This window comes from Trichosurus vulpecula, chromosome 3 (assembly GCF_011100635.1).
Source record: "Trichosurus vulpecula isolate mTriVul1 chromosome 3, mTriVul1.pri, whole genome shotgun sequence".
Classification (NCBI taxonomy): domain Eukaryota; kingdom Metazoa; phylum Chordata; class Mammalia; order Diprotodontia; family Phalangeridae; genus Trichosurus; species Trichosurus vulpecula.
Window position 1 is genome coordinate 336,605,691 of NC_050575.1, and position 21,797 is coordinate 336,627,487.

Consider the following 21,797-nt stretch of genomic DNA (forward strand, 5'->3'; position numbering starts at 1 on the left):
CTGGTCACCATCTATATATTCCTCATCATGGCCAAATTGATTATATGTAATCTTCACTTATCACTTAATGTAGCTGTAATAATCAGATTGACTCTGCTATGGCCTATCTATATAGATTGAATTTCTTGTCTTTTCTTACATAGGAGTAATACTTAAATCTGAGAGTCTGAAGCATTTTCTTTATGCCAAGAGCAAGAAAGCTCCCAAGAATAGATTTTGGCCTTTTTTTTTTCCTGAGCCTTTACACGGTTTGCAGATCAACGAGATTATCCCTGCTCTGTAGAGGCCTGTTTTACAAAGTACTGAATTTAATAGTTACTTTTAAAAATTTAATAGTTAACTTTTAAAAACTTTGTGTTCAGTCATTTCAGTCATATCTGACTCTTCATGACTCCATGTTGGGTTTTCTTGGTAGAGATACTGGAATGGAGTCCTTCTCCAGCTCATTTTATAGATGAGGAAATGGAGGCAGACAGTTAAGTGACTTGCCCAGGGTCACACAGCTAGTAAGTGTCTGAGGCCAGATTTCAACTCAGGTCCTCCTGACTTGAGGTCTTGCACTCTATCCATTGTACCACCTAGATGCCCTACTTTTTCAAAATAGGTGTACTTTTGTTTTTTAATGTATGGCTGGTACACTAGAAGGTAGCTGGTATCAGAGCTGCTTTGTCTAGATGTTTCTCAGAATGTTTGATAGGTGACCAGTTTTTCTAAGTGTCATGCAAGACACTTGTACCCCGGGTCAGTGTCTGGACTTTGTATTTTCATTATATGTTCCCAGTTTTGCCTCCATTGATGATCTCCTTTGATTTATCCCTGGCAATAGCTTCTCATAATGTTACGTGTTAGCAGCAAGAATATACTGGGATGCCCATCTCAATCTCAAGAAGGTTTGCTGTATTCTTGATTATAATTTTTATTAGCCAGTGTAATTTAACCAACTTTTTTTTATGAAAACACATCTTTGAAATTAAAATCTAAGTCAGTGTGAAGATGTAATTAGTCTTAACAAAATAAGAATATTTCTGATTCTTCATAAATGAACTAATAATTTTTGATATATCTTTAGGATAAAATTTACTAAACTTTAATACCATGTTTCAATTTCAAGAAGGTTTGCTGTATTCTTGATTGTAATTTTTATTAACCAGTGGGATAAACATTTTTTAATGAAAACACATTTCCTAAACTGTAATCTAAGTCACTGTAAAGACATGATTAGTCTTAACAAATCCTGAATCTTATTATAATGTCTTCAGTGAGAGCACAATTCCATGGCTGAGAAATACATTTTCCATCCTAATTCATCATAAAAATATTTTAAGTGAGGTTATTTTTATTCTTCATGGAAAAATCATTATAGAAATAGCCTGATTAAAAACTATGATTTGATCAGCTTAGGCCTATTTCCACAGTGGCATGAATGACATGATAGATGCTTCTGGGTCTGTGCAAAACATACTGCCATATAAAATAATTGACTAACCAGTTCAACCAAATATTGTGATAAGAAGAGTACTTGGAGAGTTTTGCTGTTTCTGATTGGTGAGTTCCTCTTCAGAAGCTCCATTTGAGGAACTTCCCAGCCAGCTATGCTCTCTTTAAAACCCAACTCAACACATTACTACTCAGACTCCTCTCGCTCTGCCCCAGTGGCTTTCTTAACGCTGAATTAACTTCTCTCCTCTTGCCCTCATTTCCCAATTCTCTTTTATGTTGTTGTCTGCCCCCTTTAATATATAAGTTCCTTGATGACAAGGCCTATCTTTTTGTTTGAATTTTTATTCCCAGCACTTACTGCAGGGCCTGACACCTAGTAAGCCCTTAATAAATACTTCAGCTAGCTAGCTAGTTATCTGTACATGCAAACATGGCCTTACCAAAAAGGAAAAGGAAAAAAAGGCACAACATTATCACAGAATTAATTAGCAAAAACATGGAAAAAATTTTACTGGTCAAAACGTGACCAGTACAATGTTATTGTAATGGAATTTCATTTCTGGCTCCACCAGATGTCAGTATGACCACAGTTGCTGCAGGAAATTGAAATGGGTGATGCACATTCAGGTATGCTTGCTATATGATTTTTTTTTTCAAAATGCATTTTTAGCAGAGATGAATTGTTGAGTGAAGAGATCTTTTTCGTTTTAAGGTGTTTATATTACATAAAAAGGAAATACACAGAGATTATACATGCAGTAAAAGCATAGAAATGTATAATATACAGACCCATTTGTAGTATATCAGACATAACTGAACTCTGTGATCTCTGTACATTTCAGAAAGTATAGTCCAACTATAAATATCAAGGAGATGGACATCCTGTGGTTAAATTTCATTACAGTCTCAATGACCATGGTATTTCTCAATATAATTACTATCAAAACACGGGCATCAGCAGAAGGCATATTTCTAGTGTATAGATATGATGCTTGGCTCACTGTGGTGTATGTTTGGTACTCAACATAGCTAAAGTATTGCTCTCTGAGTGTATATTCTCTTCAGGCATTTTCCTAAATGACTGCTTTATTAAAGATCTCCCTTTGCTTATTGTATAAAATAATTAGCAGATTTGTTTTCTCTTAATCATTTACTCTTTCATTATGAGCAAATATTTAATATTTAACCAGTAATAATCTTTATTTAGTATTATTGTTTGCATAAATATCATGCATAGAGTCGGTGCAATTTTTTCTTATGTGGACCTAGTTTTGGGTTCATAGTTTTGTGTAATCTTTGTATTATAGTTTTCTATGATATGACAGACATTTGCAATTTGATAAACATTTATCAAGTACCTGTCTCTTTTGTCCCTGGTACTGTGATGAGCACTTGGCATACAAATAAGAAAAAGATAGTCCCTATCCTCAAGAAGCTTACAATCTAATGGAGGAAGATAGTACACAAAAAGAAGCTGGAGAGGAGGGGCAGGGCAGTTGAGGAATGATGATGATGCTGTCAAAAGCAAGCAAAGAAATCGGTAGCAAATGAAGAGATGGCTGGAATTTTGGGCCCTCTATAAAGGGAAGTTATGGGGGATTTGTTTGCTCTGTCCTCCAGCCCTCCAGTCAGAGGGGCAGAAGCAACTCAATGTACTGAGGAGGTATGAGTACCAAAACTGAAGCAGTTTCCATGATGGTGAATTTTCCCTTTGAAATTATGGACAGGACACAATCTTGATTGAATTTGTTTTGGCTAAAAGTTATATTTAATCAAAAGCCTTCTTTGGGACATAGATTTCTTTTTTTTTTCCACAAATACCTTTGTTATTTTGGATTTAGTAACCCCATTTACTTCTTTTCTTGTTTTTCCTTTTTCCTTTCCTCTTGGGAAATGTATCATTTTCAACTCGTTACTCTCCTTCACCCTCCATATCCAATCAGTGGTTGTCTCATCCCTTCTACCTTCCTAACATCCTTTCTACAGTCCTTTTTGTCTTCTTTAACATAGCAACCACTCTGGTGTAAGTCCTTATCACCTTAGGCCTGGGCTATTGCAATAGCCTTCTGGTTGGTCTTTCTGCTTCGAATCTTGCCCCACTCCAGTCCGTTTTCCATTCAGCTGTCAAATTGATCTTCAAGGTGTGACCATATCCTCCCTCCCTATTCAGTAAACTCCAGAGACTCCCTATTACTTCCATGATCAAATATAAAATCCTCTGTTTGATTATTGAAAACCTTTATAACCTTGCCCCTTCCTGCCTTTCCATCTTGTTTCCCATAATTACTCTTTGATCCAATGACACTAGTCTTACTGTTCCTCAAACAAGACACTCCTGTCTTTCAACTTCTGCTTTCCCTCAGAGCTTACCCCCAGTTTATCCTGTATTTATATTGTTTATACATAGTTTTTTTCTTTTTTGCATATCATCTCCCCCAATAGACTGTGAGCACCTTAAGAGCAGGGACTATGTTTTGCCTTTCTTTGTGTCCCCAGACTTAGTTCTTGGTGGCCTCATTTCTTACCTAACCTTAGTCACTGAATGGTCATTGCCTCAGTCAAACTGAGACCTGGGGCAGAACTCAACTTAAAAAGTCCAAGGTCTCCCACTGCATCTGGGTCATCTCCAGTCGTCCTGATCTTTATTTCGCCACTGGACCCAGATGGCTCTGAAGGAGAGAGTGAGGTTGATGACTTTGCACAGGCCTCCCTCACTTAAATCCAATTCAGTTGCAAGTCATGGCATCACCTTCTGGTGTCATTGTCCTCTTTGAGAATGAAGGATAAATAACAACAGTTCTTGGCATAGTAGGCTCTTAATAAATGCTAGTTGACCGACTGACTCACAAAGCCTAGTTCAAAGACTCTATACTTTGTGACTAGATCATTGCAACTACCTTTTATTTGGTCTCCTTGACTTTCTTTTCCCTGTCCAGTCCATTCTTTATGCAGCTTCCAAAGTAAATTTCATTAAGGTCAGGTATGACCATGCCATTCACTCCCCAACTCAATAACTCTAGTAGTAGTATCTTATTTCCTCCAAGATAAAATATAAAATTCTCATTTTGGCATTTAAGACCTGTCACAACCTGACCCCAGCTTAGCACTTCCTGGAGAAACTGGCCTTACTCTTCTTCATACATGAGGTGACATCCCCTATCTTCATTGTTTTGTACTGGCTGTCTTCATGCCTGGAATCCACTACATCCCTTACAATCACAAGTGCGGCTTCTTCCATGAGATCTTTCTTGATCTACACCAGCTGCTCGTTCCCCTTCTCCCCCCTTTATTTTGTACCTATTTAATCTCTTTTGTCTATACATATATATATACACACACACACATATACACATATGTATATGTGTGTGCGTATATGTGTGTGTGTGTGTATGTATTTATATATGTTGAATCCCTTGTCTGAATTGTAAGCTCCTCAACATGCATGCGCTGTTTTATTGTTGCCTTTTTGTTCTTAGCATGTAGCAAAGAATTTAGCAAATAATAGACACTTAATATATTTTATTTATTAATAGTGGAATTTGTAGATTCTGAAAAAACTACCTCCAAAATGCCATAGGACAAATTTTTGAAGTAGTTTCCTAACATGATTATAAGAAAGCTAGAATATTTAGAGGAGTTGGTACAAGCTGACCAGGAGGTGCCTTTGTGAACTTTATTAGTGATAAAGAAATAATGGATAGTGTTTAAATGGTGCTAATATGGAGATCATGAATTGGAAGGAGAGGTGGTTGATGATATCACTTTTTTTGGGAGGAGGTAGCTTTTAACCTTTGATTCAGCAATTATTTATGCTGAAAAACAGCTGTGTTATCCTGCCCAAGAGGTCAAGCACCTTTACTCCACCTTTCTGAGGAAGAGTCAAATAACCAAAAAGCTTGCTGTCATCAGGGACTTTTTCAAGAAAAAAAATTCCAAGGCTTCTGTTGAGGTCAATATGCATTCAGCCTTATTAACACCCCACACTAGTTATAGCTACACAATCAGTGTGTCACAGTGATTTGTGTTTAGAATAATAACCTTGTCATTCAATAAAAGGGCAATTTATGTTCTTCAGTATGCATTAGGAGCATAGAATGGTATTTTTAAAAAATTTTAGAAAAATTTCTGCAAAAACATAGTTTAAAAAGTTTTTTTAAACTACTTAAAATTTTATTCCCCAACTGTATGGAAAACTTTACTAGGTAGAACCCCGAATTCCCTACTTTTGGTTTTACTGTAGTGTTCTGCTCTCCCTTGGTATACGGGAATTGTGGTGAACTGATACAATAGATATTTTGCATGAAAATTAGTAATGTTATAGTTTTTCCAAATCATTTTTGAAGAACAAAGGTTTGATGACATTATGAATACCTCAAATTAAGCTTTTTATAATTTTGAAAAAATGTATAATTCCAAATATATCAAATTTTAGGGGAAAGAGTAAGAGGGAAATTTTTCTTATCCTGACATTTTCTTAGTCTTCACATTGCTAATCTTCTTCAAATTACTAACATTTGTATGTAATTGTTCAATAATATCCAGAAACTTTGAGAAGGCAGGGGCTCTGTCAACATGGCTTTATTTCATAGGATTGTAGGAATCACTCCTAGAAGGGCCTTGGCAGACTATCTAGCTTATCCTATTGATTTTGCTGATTAAGAAACTAAGTCTCAGAGAAGTAAAATAACTTGCCTCAGGTGCCATAACCAAGAATTGAGCCAAGATGATGTAGAACTGGCAGGAATCTTGGCATCTGATGCCCTAATTTTACAGAGGAGGAAATGGAGGCCCAGGGAGGTTAAGTGACTTATTTGGCTGACAGTTTTTACAGGGCTCTGTTGTTATTGTGTTCAGTTGTGTCCTACTCTTTGTGATCTTGGTGAGGATGCTGGAGTGGTTTACCATTTCCTTCTCCAGCTCATTTTACAGATGAGGAAGCTGAGGCCAACAAGATTAAGTGACTTGCCCAAGGTCATGACACACAGTAGTGTCTGAGTCTAGATTTGAACTCAGGTCTTCCTGACTCCAGGCCTGGCACTCTATTCACTGTACTACGTAGCTGCCCTATTTACAACCTTTTACAAGGCTTACAAGGTTTCCATAAATCTGTCCCTTTCATAATTTTTTTTATGGAATAATATTCCATTATGTTCATATTCCACAATGTGTTCAGCCATTTCCCAATTTATGAATACCCACTTGTGTCCAGTTATATACTACAACAACAAAAAATGCTACTACGAATATTTTGGTACAAATGGATTCCTTCCCTCTTTATTTGATCTCTTTGGGGATATATGCCTAGTGGTAGTATTGCTAAGTTAAAGCATATGCATGCATAGTTTAGTGACTTCTTGGGTGTAGTTGCAGTTGCTTTTCAGAATAGCTTTTATCAATTCGCCAACAACTCCATTAGTGCTGTCTGTTCTCCCACAGCCTCTCCAGCAATTATTTTCCTCTTTTGTCATCTTAACCAATCTAATTGGTATGAGGTACAGCCTAAGAAGTGTTTTAATTTACAGTTCTTTATTATTACTAATTTGGATTTTTTTATATTGGTGTTGATGGCTTGCTTTTCTTCTTTTGAGAACTGCCTATTAATTATCTATTCAGGAATGACTCTTGATAGCACATATTTTGACCAATTCCCTATATATCTTGGTTATCAGACAATTATCAGAGAAATTTACTGCAAAGATTTTTTTTGCCCCTGTTAATTGTTTCCCTATTAATTTTAATTGTATTGATTTTATTCATGCAAAACATTTTCAATTTTAGGTAATCAAAATTCTTAGTTTTATCTCCAGTGATCCTCTTTCTCTTGTATTTGGTCAGGAACTCTTCTTCTATCCGTGACTGTGAAAGAGATCTCTTTTGCACTCCTCTAATTTGTTTATGATGTGTCCATTTTGTATCCATTATATTAATTTGTAGCTTATTGTAATATATGGTGTGAAGTGTCACTCTTAATTTAATTTTTGTGAGGCTGATTTTCCCAGTAGTATTTGTTAAATAGTAAGACCTTACCTAATAGTGGGTCTATAGGACAATTTATTACAGTGTTTGATTGCTTCTAGGTTTTGAGTATCTTATCTATTTCATTAAGTAACTTTTCTATTTTCTTGAACTTTTCCGTTTTCTTAAACTTTATTTTCTTAAAGTACCAAATAGCTTGGATGACTACTGCTTTGTAGTATTGCTATATATCTGGTACTCCTAGGTATCCTTCCTGCACCCCTTTGTTTATTTATTTGCTTGTTCATTTGTTCATTCGTTCATTCATTCATTTATTTATTTTCCTGTTAATTTCCTTGAGATTCTTGACCTTTTTCCAATTCTGGAAAGTAACCCTTTGCTAGTTTCCTTGGTATGGCACTGATTCTGTGAATTAACTTAAGTAGCATTATCACTTTTGTTAGTAAGCAGTTAGTAACGTTTAATTATTTAGGTAGGTCTTTATTTCCATAAAGCACTCTTTTTAGTTGAGTATGTATTATTCCTATTTTGTGGTTTAGTATATGGACTCTGAAATATTTTTAAAAATTCTGTAGTTATTTTGAATGGAATTTCTTTTTCTGTATCTTCCCATTCAGTTTTATACTAATATATAGAAAAATTGATGCATTTTGTGTGTTTATATCTTGCTACTTTAATGAATTTAATAATTTTCTCGATTAATTTTAGTTGAATCTCTGGAGTTCTCTGAGTAGATCATATCATCCACAAAGAGTGATGATTTTGTTTCCCCTTTGACTATGCTTATTTTCTGTTTCTCTTGTCTTCTTGTTAAATTAGCATTTCTAGAACTACAAGAAGCAATACTGATGATAATGGGCGCTCTTGCTTTACCTGGACCATATTGGAAAGGTTTTCCATGATTTCTCCATTCAAGTTCTTGCTTTTAGATAGATAAAATTCAGTTTATTTCTGTGCTTTTAAATTTTTTTTTAGTAGAAATGGGCAGTGTATTTTGTTAATTTTTTTCCTGCATGTTTTAATTCAGTCATGGGATTTTGACAATATTGCTTATTGTGTTAATATTTTAAATAATAATAATAATAGCTAGTATTTATGTAGCACTTTAAGGTTCACAAAGTGCTGCACATGTTCATCTCATTTGAATATTGAACTCACACTGCATTCCTGGTATAAGTGCAATATTTTTATAGTATTCAATCTTAATCTGTTACTGTAGTCTCTTTGCTAATATTTTAATTCAGCATTTTTGCATCAATATTAAATAGAACTGTTTGTCTCTAGTTTTCTTTCTCAGTTTTATTTTGCTCTAATTTAAGTGTCAACACCGTATTGTCTCATTAGAGTAGTAAGCATGCATCTCCCTATTTTTGCAATAAATTCATGCAATATTAGTATTATTTGGTCCGTGTTAGTTTTTGTAAAGGTAAAATGCACAGCTAAGATATTTACACACACACACACACACACACATACACATACATATATATGTATTTATACTCATGTGTATATATATACATAAATATACCACATATATGTGTATGTATATTCTCCTTTGTTATCATTTCATAGTCACCAGAGTGCTATCATCTAAGTTTTCTCAAATTCTCTTCAGGTGCTTCTTTCATGTTTATCTTTTTGTTAGACGTTTTTAGGTCTGAAAGAGTCCAAGGGTCCCAACTCTGTTTTACTGTTTCTCTCTGTAGTTTGGTTGACTTCTCTAACAAGTACTTAGATTTTATGTCATTAGGGCATTTCAGAGGTGGGGAACCTGTGGCCTTGAGGTCCTTGGGTGTGGCCTTTTGACTGAGTCCCAAGTTTTCCAAAACAAATCCTTTTATTAAGGGAATTTGTTCTGTGAAGTATGGATTCAGTCATAGGCCTCACTTGAGGACCTAGAGGGCCACATGTGGCCTTGAGGCCACAGATTCCTCACCCCTGCATTAAGTATTGATATTACTTCATTTTCTATGAGGCCTTTGTGCCTCATGCGATAGCATTGCATGATAGATAGCCAGTCTTGAAGACAGGAAGACCTGGGTTCAAGTCCTGCTTCTGACATATAATGACATTCTGACCCTGGGCAAGTCACTTAACTTCTTTGTTTTCTAGGCAACTTGCTAAGACAATAAATTGCAGAGATGTGTCTTTGCCTGGGAGTCATAAGTCTAAATGTTATTCTTTTCTCAGTCTTCATCCATGTTAATGTTCACTAACCATGGGTGTCCTAGGACTTTTCCCCTTTCCTTTCTCTACCATTGCTTCTTAACATGAGGACCATGAACTTTTTTTTATATGTTAATAACTGTCTTTCTTTATTATTAATTTTTTTGTACTCCAATGTATATTATTTGATGCATTTCAAAACATCATTCTGAGAAGGGATCCACACAACTTCCAGATTGCCAAACAGGCCTGTGACACAAAAAAGGGTAAGCATTTCTGCTCTGTACTGTTTTACTTGGGTGCTCTTATTAGCTGCTATGAATTTAGTTATCATCTCTATGCAGATGATTCCCATAGCTATTATCTACCCCTATTTTTTCTCTTGAGTTATAGTCCTGTATCCCCAGTGGTCTTTTGGACCTCATATTGGATGACCTGTAGATGTCTCAACAGAATTCCCTGCAAACCTTCCACTTTTTCCAACTTCCTTTTTACTGTCCAGGGCATTACATAATCATTGACCTAATCATTCAGGTTCACAATATTGGTGTCATCTTTAGCCCCACACTCACCCCATATATCCAATTCAACCTTATCTTTTAAGATGAATCTTGTCATTCTTGTTTTTACCACATATTTCACATGTCCTATCTCTTAACTCAGATAAGCCATTATTCTAATTCAAACTCTCATCACCTCTTACCTGGCCTATTTCAGTAACCTTCTAGTTGGTCTTCCTGTCTCAAGTCTGTCCCTATCCTCTACTCAGCTGCTAAGGTGATTTTTTCCTAAAGCATGGTTCTCACCATGTGAACCCCACTCTATTAGCTGTCAGTCATCTTCAGTAGCAAATATAAAATCCTCTTATTTCAAAATCAAAGACATTCAGAATGTATTATGAAGGTCTTTCAAAGCCCTTCTTCCCTTTATTTTTCCACTTTTCTTTCTTTTTTTTAGATTTATTTTTAGTTTTCAACATTCATTTCCACAAGATTTTGAATTACAAATTTTCTCCCCATCTCTACCCTCCCCCCCACCCCAAGGTGGCATGTATTCTGATTGCACCTTTCTCTCTTCTATCCTCCCTGTCCTCTCTTCTATCACTCCCCTCCCCCCATCCCCTTTCCCCTTACTTTCTTGTAGGGCAAGATAGATTTCTATACCCCATTGCCTGTATATGTTACTTCCCAGCTGCATGAAAAACATTTTTTTAACATTTATTTTTAGAACTTCGAGTTCCAGATTCTCTCCTTTCTTCCCTCCCCACCCATCCTCCTTGAGAAGGCAAGCAATTCAGTATAGGTTATACTTATATCATTATGCAAAACACTTCCATAATAGTCATGTTGTGAGAGACTAACTATATTTCCCTCTGTCCTATCCTGTCCCCCTTTATTCATTTTTATCCTTTGACCCTGTCCCTTTTCAAGTGTTTGCTTTTGACTACCTCCTCCCCCAGTCTTCCCTCCCTTTTATCATCCCCACCTTTTCACCTTTCCCTCTACTTTCCTGTAGGGTAAGATACCCAATGGAGTGTGTATGTTATTCCCTCCTTAAGCCAAATCCGATGAGAGTAAGGTTCACTCATTCCCTTTCACCTACCCCCTCTTCCCTTCCACTACAACAGCTTTTTCTTGCCATTTTTATGGGAGATAATTTACCCCATTCTCTCTCCCTTTCTCCTTCTCCCAATATATTCCTGTCTCACCCCTTAATTTTATTTTTTAGATATCATCCTTTCATATTCAACTTACCCTTTGCCCTCTGTCTGTACATATATGTATGTTCCCTTCAACTACCCTAATACTGAGAAAGATCTCATGAGTTACCAATATCATCTTTCCATGTAGGAATGTAAACAAAACAGTTCAACTTTAGTAAGTCCCTTATGATTTCTCTTTCCTATTTATCTTGTCATGCTTCTCTGGATTCTTGTATTGGAAAGTCAGATTTTCTGTTCAGCTCTGGTTTTTTCATCAAGAATGCTTGAAAGTCCTCTATTTAATTGAAAATCCATATTTTGCCCTGAAGTATTATACTCAGTTTTGCTGGGTTATTTTTCCACTTTTCATCCTTCCTCCCCCCATTCCCTCACCACACACACTGTAGTCTACCAATACCAGCCCCTTTGCTGTTCTGTACACCCTGACACTCCATCTCCTTAGTCTGAGCATTTTCACTGTCTGTCCCCCATGCCTGGAATTTTCTCCCACCTCATCTCTACCTCCAAACTTCCCTGGTTTCTCTGGCTTCCTTCAGGTCCCAAGTAAAATCCTACCTTCTACAGGATATTTTTTTGGATTCCTCTTAATTTTAGTGTCTTCTCTTTCTGTTAATTATCTTAAATTTATTCTGTATCTATGGCTTGCCTGGACAAAGTTGTTTACCTGTTGCCTACCCCATTAGGCTGTGAGCTCTTTGAAAGAAAGGACTGTCTTTTGCTTTTATTTGTATCCCCAGCACTTAGTACAATGCCTAGCACATAGCTGGCACTTAAAAATTAGTTGACTGACTAAAACTTTCTATTTTATACCTCTGTGCTTTTACATAAGAAGTCCCCCATTCTGGAATGCACTACCTTTTCACCTCTGCTTCAGAAAATCCTTGACTTCCTTCAAGGCATAACCCAGGTGCCATCTCCCAAATGAAACCTTTCTTGATCCATCCAGTTATTAGCACGCCCTCATTCTTCAAATTTTGTTGTATGTCTAGTGCTCGCTCTCTCTCTCTCTCTCTCTCTCTCTCTCTCTTTCTATATATATACATATATATATATATATATATATATATATACACACACACACACATATATATGTATATATATACATATATATACACACACATAATATATTACTTCATGCGTGTAAATAAATAGATTGATTGGTAGAAGCAAGGAATACAAAGGTAGAAGTTGGAATGGCTTGCACAGGATACAGCTCTCAGGCCAGTTTGACTAGAAGGAATGGTGCATATGGGAGTACAATATGAAATAAGACTGGAAATAATTGCCTCAATAGCAGGTAGCTTCATTCTTTGTGTAACTAATTGCATAAAACTTCATTAATTCAGACCTCAACAATAAATTCTGATAATGTTGTTATGAGCTTTATTTGTTGAGAAAAGGGTTAGCTAAGCATTTAGCAGTATTAATAATGTTGCAGGGGGAGTATTTAAGGCTTATAAAGGAGCAAATTATTCTCAAATGATTTAGAAGCATACTCTCAGACTGCTATTTTAGTGCCTCATTTTGGCATGGAAATAGTGATCCTCAGTTCTTGACCTATCTGTCTGTCTGTCTGTCTGTCTATCTGTCTATCTGCCAAAGCAACTCATAAAACCTCATAAGACAAGATTACAGCCTGTATCAGTGGAGGAAGTACTCATACCAATGAAATAGATATTTTTATAGAAGTACATATTTACATGCAAATATTTGATATGCTAATTATTTAAAAAGATTATTAGTTAAAGCAAGTCCCATAAGTGACTCTACTAGGTAACATTTTGCCTAGCTCATTGGAAAATAATAAAAGTGTTTCTTTTTATAAAATTCTTTAATTCAGAATTTATCCAAATTATACTAAATCCATTTTCAAGATTATCACATATACTTATTAAGATACATGTGGCTTTGGCATAAAGGGAAGAGAGAAGGAGCAAGAACTAAATGTTAAAGTAAACCTTAGGAAGAAGAAACATTGTGAAGAAAAATTATGTATCTTGTAGATTCTTAGGAAATTGTCGTTGAAGACTATGTCTGTGTTTCATTCTCCTCTTCTTCCCTCCCTTCCTCTGCCTGTTCATCTATCCCAAGCTGGAAATGAAGGGGCCACTCACGGGCCTGATCCTGCTACTGATTGGCACTGGAGCTTTGATCTGGTCCATTTCCAACCTGGGACCAGTCCTATCTAGTGGCATCCTTCTCTTGGGCACTTCCCATATTGGTTCTGGACTTAGTGCAGACACCGGCTCAGCCTAGCCTACTGCAGCTCAAAACTCTTGAGCTTAAGGAATCAGCCTCAGCTTCTCTAATAGCAGAGATTGCAATTGTGCACCACCTTACTCCACTGCATTTTCTTAACCATTGGCAAAAATGGGTCAAATTAACCAGAGTATTTGCATTTTCTGAAACATTCTGATTGGTTGAGGTTTTACTATATTTTATGGATAAAATGTAAAAAATAAACTGTTAGCACATTTTAAATGTGTATAATAAGCAACAGAGATGATGTTGGAACTTTGATTCTTGGACTCCAAAATTAGTACTGTTTTCCCTATTCTGTGTTCTCATTCAAGATCATGCCAACAAATTCTGGAGTGTTGTGTGTGTTGTAGGGTGTGTGTGTGTGTACATAAAATAAATGTAATGCTTTGAGCTAATACTTGATTTTCTGGGGGGAAATGGCTTAAATAATTATAGTTAGTCAGCAAAAAGCCAGAACTCTAACACTGAGTAAATTCCAACATTTCTTATATTAGAACTGCCTGCATGTGTAGCTTAATAGTTAAAGCATGTGTAGTTTTGACAGGAAACTCATTCTTGTGAAAATAAATTGTATTTCATTCACTCATTCATTCATTTTTAACTTTTACCAAGGAATAGTTACTTCAAAAGGTATAATCACAAATATGCAAACTTACTCCTGTAACAACATGGAAGCCCTCTCCTTCCCTGGACTACCTCAGTGTCTGGGAAGAGGAAGAAGATTAGGTTAATAGCTGAGCTTGGGTCCTGTACAGCACAGTCCCAGTTCCAACTCTAAAACCCCATTTGGAATTGAGTCCTAGGCATCCTGGCTTCTTAGGCTTCCATGCTGGGCTGGCTTGATGCACTCCCTACTTGCAATCTTGGCTCCAGTGTCACCATAGCTTGAAGTTCTGATCATGTGGGGATCATGTAGCATATGAAACTGAGGGCAAACAACACAAAACAGAAACGAACACCCCTACCTCCATTTCTCAGAGCCAGGATAAAAGGGAGCAGTTTGTGGTGTCCATGCATATAAGAAGTGCTGAAAAGAGTGCAGCAGAAAGTGGGTGGTGGAAATGAGCACAGCTGCAAAGCAATTGTATTTTATTTAGGCACATGTTCCCCTGTATATTTCTGTAATCTGGTGAGGGTATTTGTGCTGTTAAATGAATTCGTAAATTATCAAAATTGAATCAGTACAGAAATAAGACAAATCATTAGTAATAGCAATAATGAGAAAATATGATGTAAAGAAAATTAAATTGGTTTGTTGGGAGTAGGTGAAGAAGATAAGACTAATAGTGTTATCTTTACCTTAAGTCTTTATGTTATATTTTCAGAGTGATATTTAATAGACTTTATAAGTCTTTTGGCTTCTAAAAATAGCAGTCTACAGAGATTTTTTGTTCATTTTTATCAGTTTGAAGATCTAACATAAATAATGAAGTTGAGATATTAGAAAACAAGTAAAATTTCCACATGGATAAGATAATACTTAGCTTTGTATGCTTCAGACTTATTAGGTGGATAGCTTATTGACTCAGTTGGTAGATGATATTAATTTGTGTTTCTACATGGCAGCCCTCCTTTGGACTTCTCTATTATGTTCCCAGGAACCTAATGAATAGGAACCTATTTATCCAGCAAGATTTTGTTAGCCTTGGTATTCATGCTTCATCAGTACCCTTTGATCTGTGTTCCCTGTTCTTGGAGGGCAGAGTGAAGAACTGCTCTGCAAGCCTCTATTTAAGGAAGGTGCCCAGGCCAGGCATCTCTTCATTTCTCACCCCACTACATTACTTTGGACCTGTCAGTTATACCACTGTGCTGGGTACCTTATCCTCTTCCCATCTTTTCAGCTTCCTTTTGTATGTTGTCTTCCCACATTAGATTATAAGCTCCTTGAAGGCAGAGGCTGTCTTTTTTTTTTTTTAACTTGTATTCACAGTGCTTAGGATAGTGCCTGGAATGTGGTAGACACTTAATGAATGCTTATTGATTGATTAGCTGACTGATATGTTACTTTGTAGGTGAAATTAGGTCATACCTTCTATTTATGTTTAGCTTCTGTTAAGTTCCTTGAGGACTGTAATTCTCTATTTTATTTGTTCTGTATTACTCCAAATTATGTACTCTTTCCAACATACAACATTGCTTCTAATTTCCAGACTAGCTCCAAGCCACTCTAGCCACGAATCCAATTTAAAAAAAAAATTACACAAAGCTGTTTTGTTCCAGATGATGAAATGGAGAGAATATCCTAGTGAATTGAGGTAGATTTGGACCCCCTAAATACTTTAAAAAACTATATTGCTTCTCTGTCATTGATAATTAAATTCTTTGGTCTTTTAAAATTGTTAGCAAGAATGTCCAATATCATATCTGTTCATATTTTTGTTTCACTTCATGATGTATGAAAAATATTCTTAGAGAAGACTTGAATACATCTGGCAATTTAAAGTGGCTGTTATGGTGTTATTGAGGGAAGATATTTTTCCTCTGTGAATGACTTACATACTTTATTTAATAGTTTGTTAATATTTAATAAGGTCATCTTATCTCATGAAAAATAAGCTGTCTTTATACTGTTTTAAATATCATCGTCAACTTAGTAATTATAAAAACCAAGTTCTTTGATTCTGCAATTTTTTTGGTAATTTGAAGGTAAGAATATGTAAAACATTTTTTATTTGGCTATCAAAAATTAGATTGGTTTTATATTGATAAAGTAGGAAGGAGGGAGATGATGTGTGAAGACACTAAGAGATTTAGAGGACTTGAGGGAGGGAAATTATCAGTCATTTTAGTGAAGTAGTAGGTCACATCTTTTGCTGAGGGAAGAGGATAGCAGGTGGTGTTTAGAGGGAAGAGAAAGTTTGGAACAGCTGTTGCGAGAAATGTAAAAATATATAATAGCAAACATATATTGAGTGCCTACTATGTACCAGATACCTTCCTTACTGTGTGTTAGTCATTGTGCTAAGTTGGGGATACAAAGAAGGTAAAAGACAGTGCCTGCTCTTAAGAAATTTGTAGTCTAATAAATTATTGACTGTATTAACCCCCTGTTGACCAGTGATAGTCTATAAAGGATTAATTAGAGGATTGCATACAGTAGTAAGGGCCAGTAGAGGTTAGATATTTTAAATTTGTGGTAGATCCAGTCAGAACAATTTCCTGATTTCCTTCAGCAGTGTTAGGCTTTTCTGTGGTAGGAGAGGAAGAGGTGAATATTAGGAGTTATTCAAAGTTTAGAGTTACCTGAATTGAAATGGTAGAAAGTCAAGAGTATAAAAGATACAAGGGTGTAGGGCAGCTAGGTGGTGCAGTGAGTAGAGCACCGGCCCTGGAGTCAGGAGGACCTGAGTTCAAATGCGGCCTCAGACACTTGACACATGTACTAGCTGTGTGACCTTGGGCAAGTCACTTAACCCCAATTGCCCTGCCAAAAAGCAAAAAAAAAAAAGATACAAGGGTGAAGTAGAAGGTATTATGCCTAGTGCCATAAGATGCCTAAGCCATAAAGTCATGATTGAGTAGATGGAAGATAAAGTCAGAATTGCGTTTTGATAGTCTGGAAAAAATGAGAGACCGAAGGTTGCGATAAGGGTGAAGAACAGATATGGAAGGAATGCAGAAGTAGAAGAAATAGAAGATAAGAGTTTGTGATCACCTCACACCTGTTAGATTGACTAATATGACAGAAAAGGAAAATGGTAAATTCTGGAGAAGATGTGGGAAAATTGGGCACTAGTGCACTGTTGGTGGAATGATGAACTGATCCAACTATTCTGGAGAGCAATTGGAATTATGCCCAAAGGGCAATCAAACTGTGCATACCCTGTGATCCAGCAATGCCACTATTAGTTCTGTATCCCAGAGAGATCATAAAAAATGGAAAAGGACCTACATGTGCAAAAAATTTATGGCAGCCCTTGTTGTGGTAGCAAAATATTGGAAATTGAGGGGATGCCTCTCAGTTGGGAAATGGCTGAACAAGCTGTGGTGTATGAATGTAATGGAATACTATTGTGCAGTAAGAAATGATGAACAGGCAGATTTCAGAAAAACCTGGAAAGACTTTATGAATGTTGCAAAGTGAAATGAGCAGAACCAGGAAAACACGGTACACAGTATCAGCAACATTGAGTGATGATCAGCTATGAATGACTCAGCTCTTTTCAGCAACACAGTGATCCAAAACAAGTACAAAGGACTCATGAAGGAAAAGGCTATCTGTATGCTGATAAAGAACTGGTGTACTCTGGATTCAGATTGAAGTATATATTTTTTTCATTTACTTTCTTTCTCATTCTTTTTCCTTTTGATTGGTTTCTTCTTTCACAACTGTGACTAATATGGAAATTTTTTTTACATGATAGCACATATACAAATTATATCAAATTGCCTGCCATTTTCAGAAGAGAGGAGGGAGGGAAAAAGAATTTGGAACTCAAAACCTTGTAAAAATGAATGCTAAAACTTTTCTTGACATGTAATTGGGAAAAAAATACTATTAAAAAAAGAATATAAGAGTTTGTGATCAAAGAGGGAGATTTTAGAGTTCTAGATCTTGGAGGTAGAGCAGTTTCAAGTGATCATGAAGATTAAGGTATTTATGGGAATCTGAGTTCTGCCTGAGGTAGAGTGGAGACAGAGGTCATGGGAGTTACGTAGGTTAATAAATTGAATCTGCAGAAATTAGGGTCATTGTTGTGAATATAGAAGTCTCTAGTAAAAATGGCAAAGGTTGAGGTGGAGAAGAAGACTATAGGCCAATTGCTGAAGTAATTGAAGAAGATAGAGTGTATCAACAAGCATTTATTGAACACTATGTGCCAGCCACTTTACTGAGGGTACAAAAAGGCAAAAACAGTTCCTTCTGTTGGGGAGCTTACAAAAGGATGGAGATAACACGTAAATAATTAAGTACCTACAAGATATATGTGTATATGCTTGGTTATCTACATATATGTATGTATACAGATATCTATTTATGTAAATAGATATCTCTACCTATCTATCTACCTATCTATCTATCCATCCATCCACCTAGGTAGAAATAGATATTTGGAAAGTAATCTCAGAGGATAAGGAACTAGCAGCTGGGGGACTGAGACTGCTATCCTGCAGAACGTGGTATTTGAGCTGAGTCTTGACAGAAGCCAAAGAAGTTAAGAGGCAATGGTAAGGAGACATTTCATGGGAGATGGAGTGTGATGTTTGAGGAACAGCAAGTAGACCAGTGTTGTTGGATTGTAGTGAAAGAAGACTGGAAATGTAGGAAGGGGCCAGGTTAACGAAGAACTTTAAATGTCGGATAGAGGATATTTGCTCCTGGTGGTAATAGGAAGGTACTGGAGTTTTAGCAGGATAACATGGACAGATCACTATTTTAGACAAAATATTTTGACAGCTGAGAGCAGCATCCTACAGTGGCAGCATCCAGCATGTAGAAAAGATGTAATTCAAAGTTATAATCTTTAAAGGAAGTGAGGCTGTTGAGTGATGGTAGCAGTCTTGAAGTGGCAATGGAAAACAAGATGTGGGTGCATTCCTTCTCTAGGTCCTATGATTCTGGTGGTATAGGAAAATGAATAGCCAGCAGTGGAGAAAGGATGTGCTGTCTTTCAGGGTGAGTGGTTTCAGTTAGAGTATTTTTGTCATCATTGTTAATTCAAGTTATTGCATATTTGGTGGTGGTCAGAACTACTTTGTAAACATCCTGTAGTTCTGCTAATGCTTATCTACTTTAATACAAATTGGAGAAGTTTTACTGTATTTCATTTTACATTTACTGTATTTTCATTTTTTATTTTACTGTATTTTTATGAGTTGCTGTTGTGTAATGAATATGTTTCTTGTAAATGTGATTAATTTTAAAGTAGCCATTGTAGCATTATTCTCTTTATTTTGTAAGCATTCTACCTTTGATAAAATGATCATATTATCAGAACTTTAGTCTTCATGATACGTCATTATTAGCTCTTCTTCCTTAATTATTTACTGTTACATTAAAATGTAACTATTAATATAAAACCTCAAATCAATAAGATATAAACCATTAATTAAACCTAGTTGTTGGAAATGAATAGAAAATGAGGTAAAGAGAATTAGGTTTTAGGGAAAGGAACCAACTTATAGATGCCCTAATCTCCATTTTCTCCTTGATTTTTGAAAAACAGTCATATTGAAAATCACAACTGAAAGATGCACATAGGAGAGGGACTCCACACAAAGAACTTGCTTGGGTCCCTGGGTAGGAGGAAGAAAGGGGAAGTCAGCTTGTTGGCACAGCCCTCTTACCTAACTCTGCCCTGGACGTGGCAGCATATTGGAGAGACCATGAAGGAATTCTTGGATGAGAAGCTACTCATTGGAAGACTTTAAAACCAGATCCATCTAGAGAGAAGAGGAGTTCCCATACAACTCTGAGTTCTTGAACCAAGCAAGAACTGGAGTTGAGGAACATCAAGATATAGAATGTCAGTGTAGAGGAGCAAATGTTGACTTCAGTCTTCATTAGTGTTAGACCTGTACTTGACCCATTTCTTGATGTTCCCAGGAGGAACTTTGAGGGTGGACACAAGGCAAAGATAATGATTTGTGGGACATCTCTAAGATATGTCTGGAGCTGTGTAAGCCCAGAGTTGAAAGAGAAATGTTTTTAGGTCATAAGTTATAATTATAAGACTATGTTTAAATTAAGCTTTATACTTTCCAAAATGCTTTCATATGTCCTCAGAAACTTACTAGCCATGTGACTCTGGGCGAGTCACTTAGCTCAGTTTGCCTCACTTTCCTCATCTGTAAAATGAGCTGGAGAATGAATCAGCAAACCCCTCCAGTATTTTTGCCAAGAATACCCCAATTGAGGTCACGAAGAGGTGGACCCAACTGAAAATGACTAAACAGCAAAAACTTTCCAAAATATTATCTGTGATCCTCCTAAATTGTTGGTGCTAACTCTCTCCTCACATTGTCTTGTGTTTGTGTTTTACATGTTGTATCAGCTAGTAGAATGTAATCTGCTTGAAGGCAGGAACCACTTTTCATTTTGATCCTTGAATCTCTCAATGCCTAGCATGGTGCCTTAAACATAGTAAGTGTTTAATAAATGTAGATTTAATTGGAATGTGCATAGAGATTAAAAGTATATGCTAAGTGAATTTGAATTTAGACCACCAAACTAATGGACGTTATTTAGTCACATAATAATGTATTTGAATTTGGTAGGTGCAAACACAGCATTGAAGTGAAAAACCAGCAAAACAACTGTCTTTAAAATGTATCTTTTTAGTAACAGTGATGTCTTTGCTCTCTTGCAGCTGTTGAAAATGGACATGCAGATGTTGTAAAGCTGTTGCTTCGGCATGGAGCAGATGTTAATGGATCCCATTCTATGTGTGGGTGGAATGCCCTGCACCAAGCAGCTTTTCAGGTAAACTCTCAAGTTATTATTTCATTTCCATGTATATTGTGTGTTTTACTCTTTCAAGATGGCAGTTCTACCCAGTTTTTGCTTTTCATTTGCCTCTGATTTATGATGGTTAAGTTAGTACAGAAAAGGCAGTCTAAATACTAATGATTATTCTGCATAAACCAACTGATAATGTGAATTTTTGGTTTGTAAGGATTATTTCAGCCTTTAAAGTATGGGTAGCATATTTAAGATGTCATCATATAAAATATTTGGAGTGTAAGTCAATTGCAGGTAGTTATTTTTGTTTGAGAAACTTTAGCAATGGGTAGAAAGTATATATTCTGAGGCAGCAAGAAATTTTTGCCTTTCTTTGCTTCATTTCTAAGATACTAATATTGTTTTTATTTATGTTTATTTGCTCTGCTAACTTAAGGTAAAGGATAAATTAACCCATTTGATCACTTAACCCTATAAATTCCATTCATTCTAACAGTGCATATGAATATTTTATAGTCTACATCTAAGTTTCTGTTATGATAGATTGTTTAATTAGAAAGCATATTTTTCCTCCCTGTTTTTTCTCATTTTAATTGTGAATCTATGCTTCAGGAATACACTGAGTTAATAAAATTGCTTCTTAAAAAAGGAGCAAACAAGGAATGCCAGGATGACTTTGGGATTACACCTTTATTTGTTGCAGCCCAATACGGAAAGCTGGAAAGTTTGAATGTACTTGTTTCATCTGGTAAGATTCAGCTACTCTGCCTCTGCATGGTTAAACTCAAGTAATTTAACTTTAGTTCTTCTTCCTAGAGCTGTATG

The 21,797-nt window shown here is 36.1% G+C and overlaps 1 protein-coding gene across 6 annotated transcripts in view; it reads left to right on the plus strand.

Moving 5' to 3' along the window:
* The window catches only part of ASB3 (ankyrin repeat and SOCS box containing 3), a 138,038-nt gene that overhangs the window by 72,833 nt on the left and 43,408 nt on the right, over nt 1-21,797 (plus strand). For all 6 annotated transcript variants that reach the window (XM_036750708.1, XM_036750705.1, XM_036750709.1 and 3 more), the window contains 2 exons: nt 20,881-20,993; nt 21,585-21,720. In XM_036750708.1, the coding sequence (XP_036606603.1) occupies nt 20,881-20,993; nt 21,585-21,720 (249 nt within the window). The remainder of the gene's footprint in view (nt 1-20,880; nt 20,994-21,584; nt 21,721-21,797) is intronic.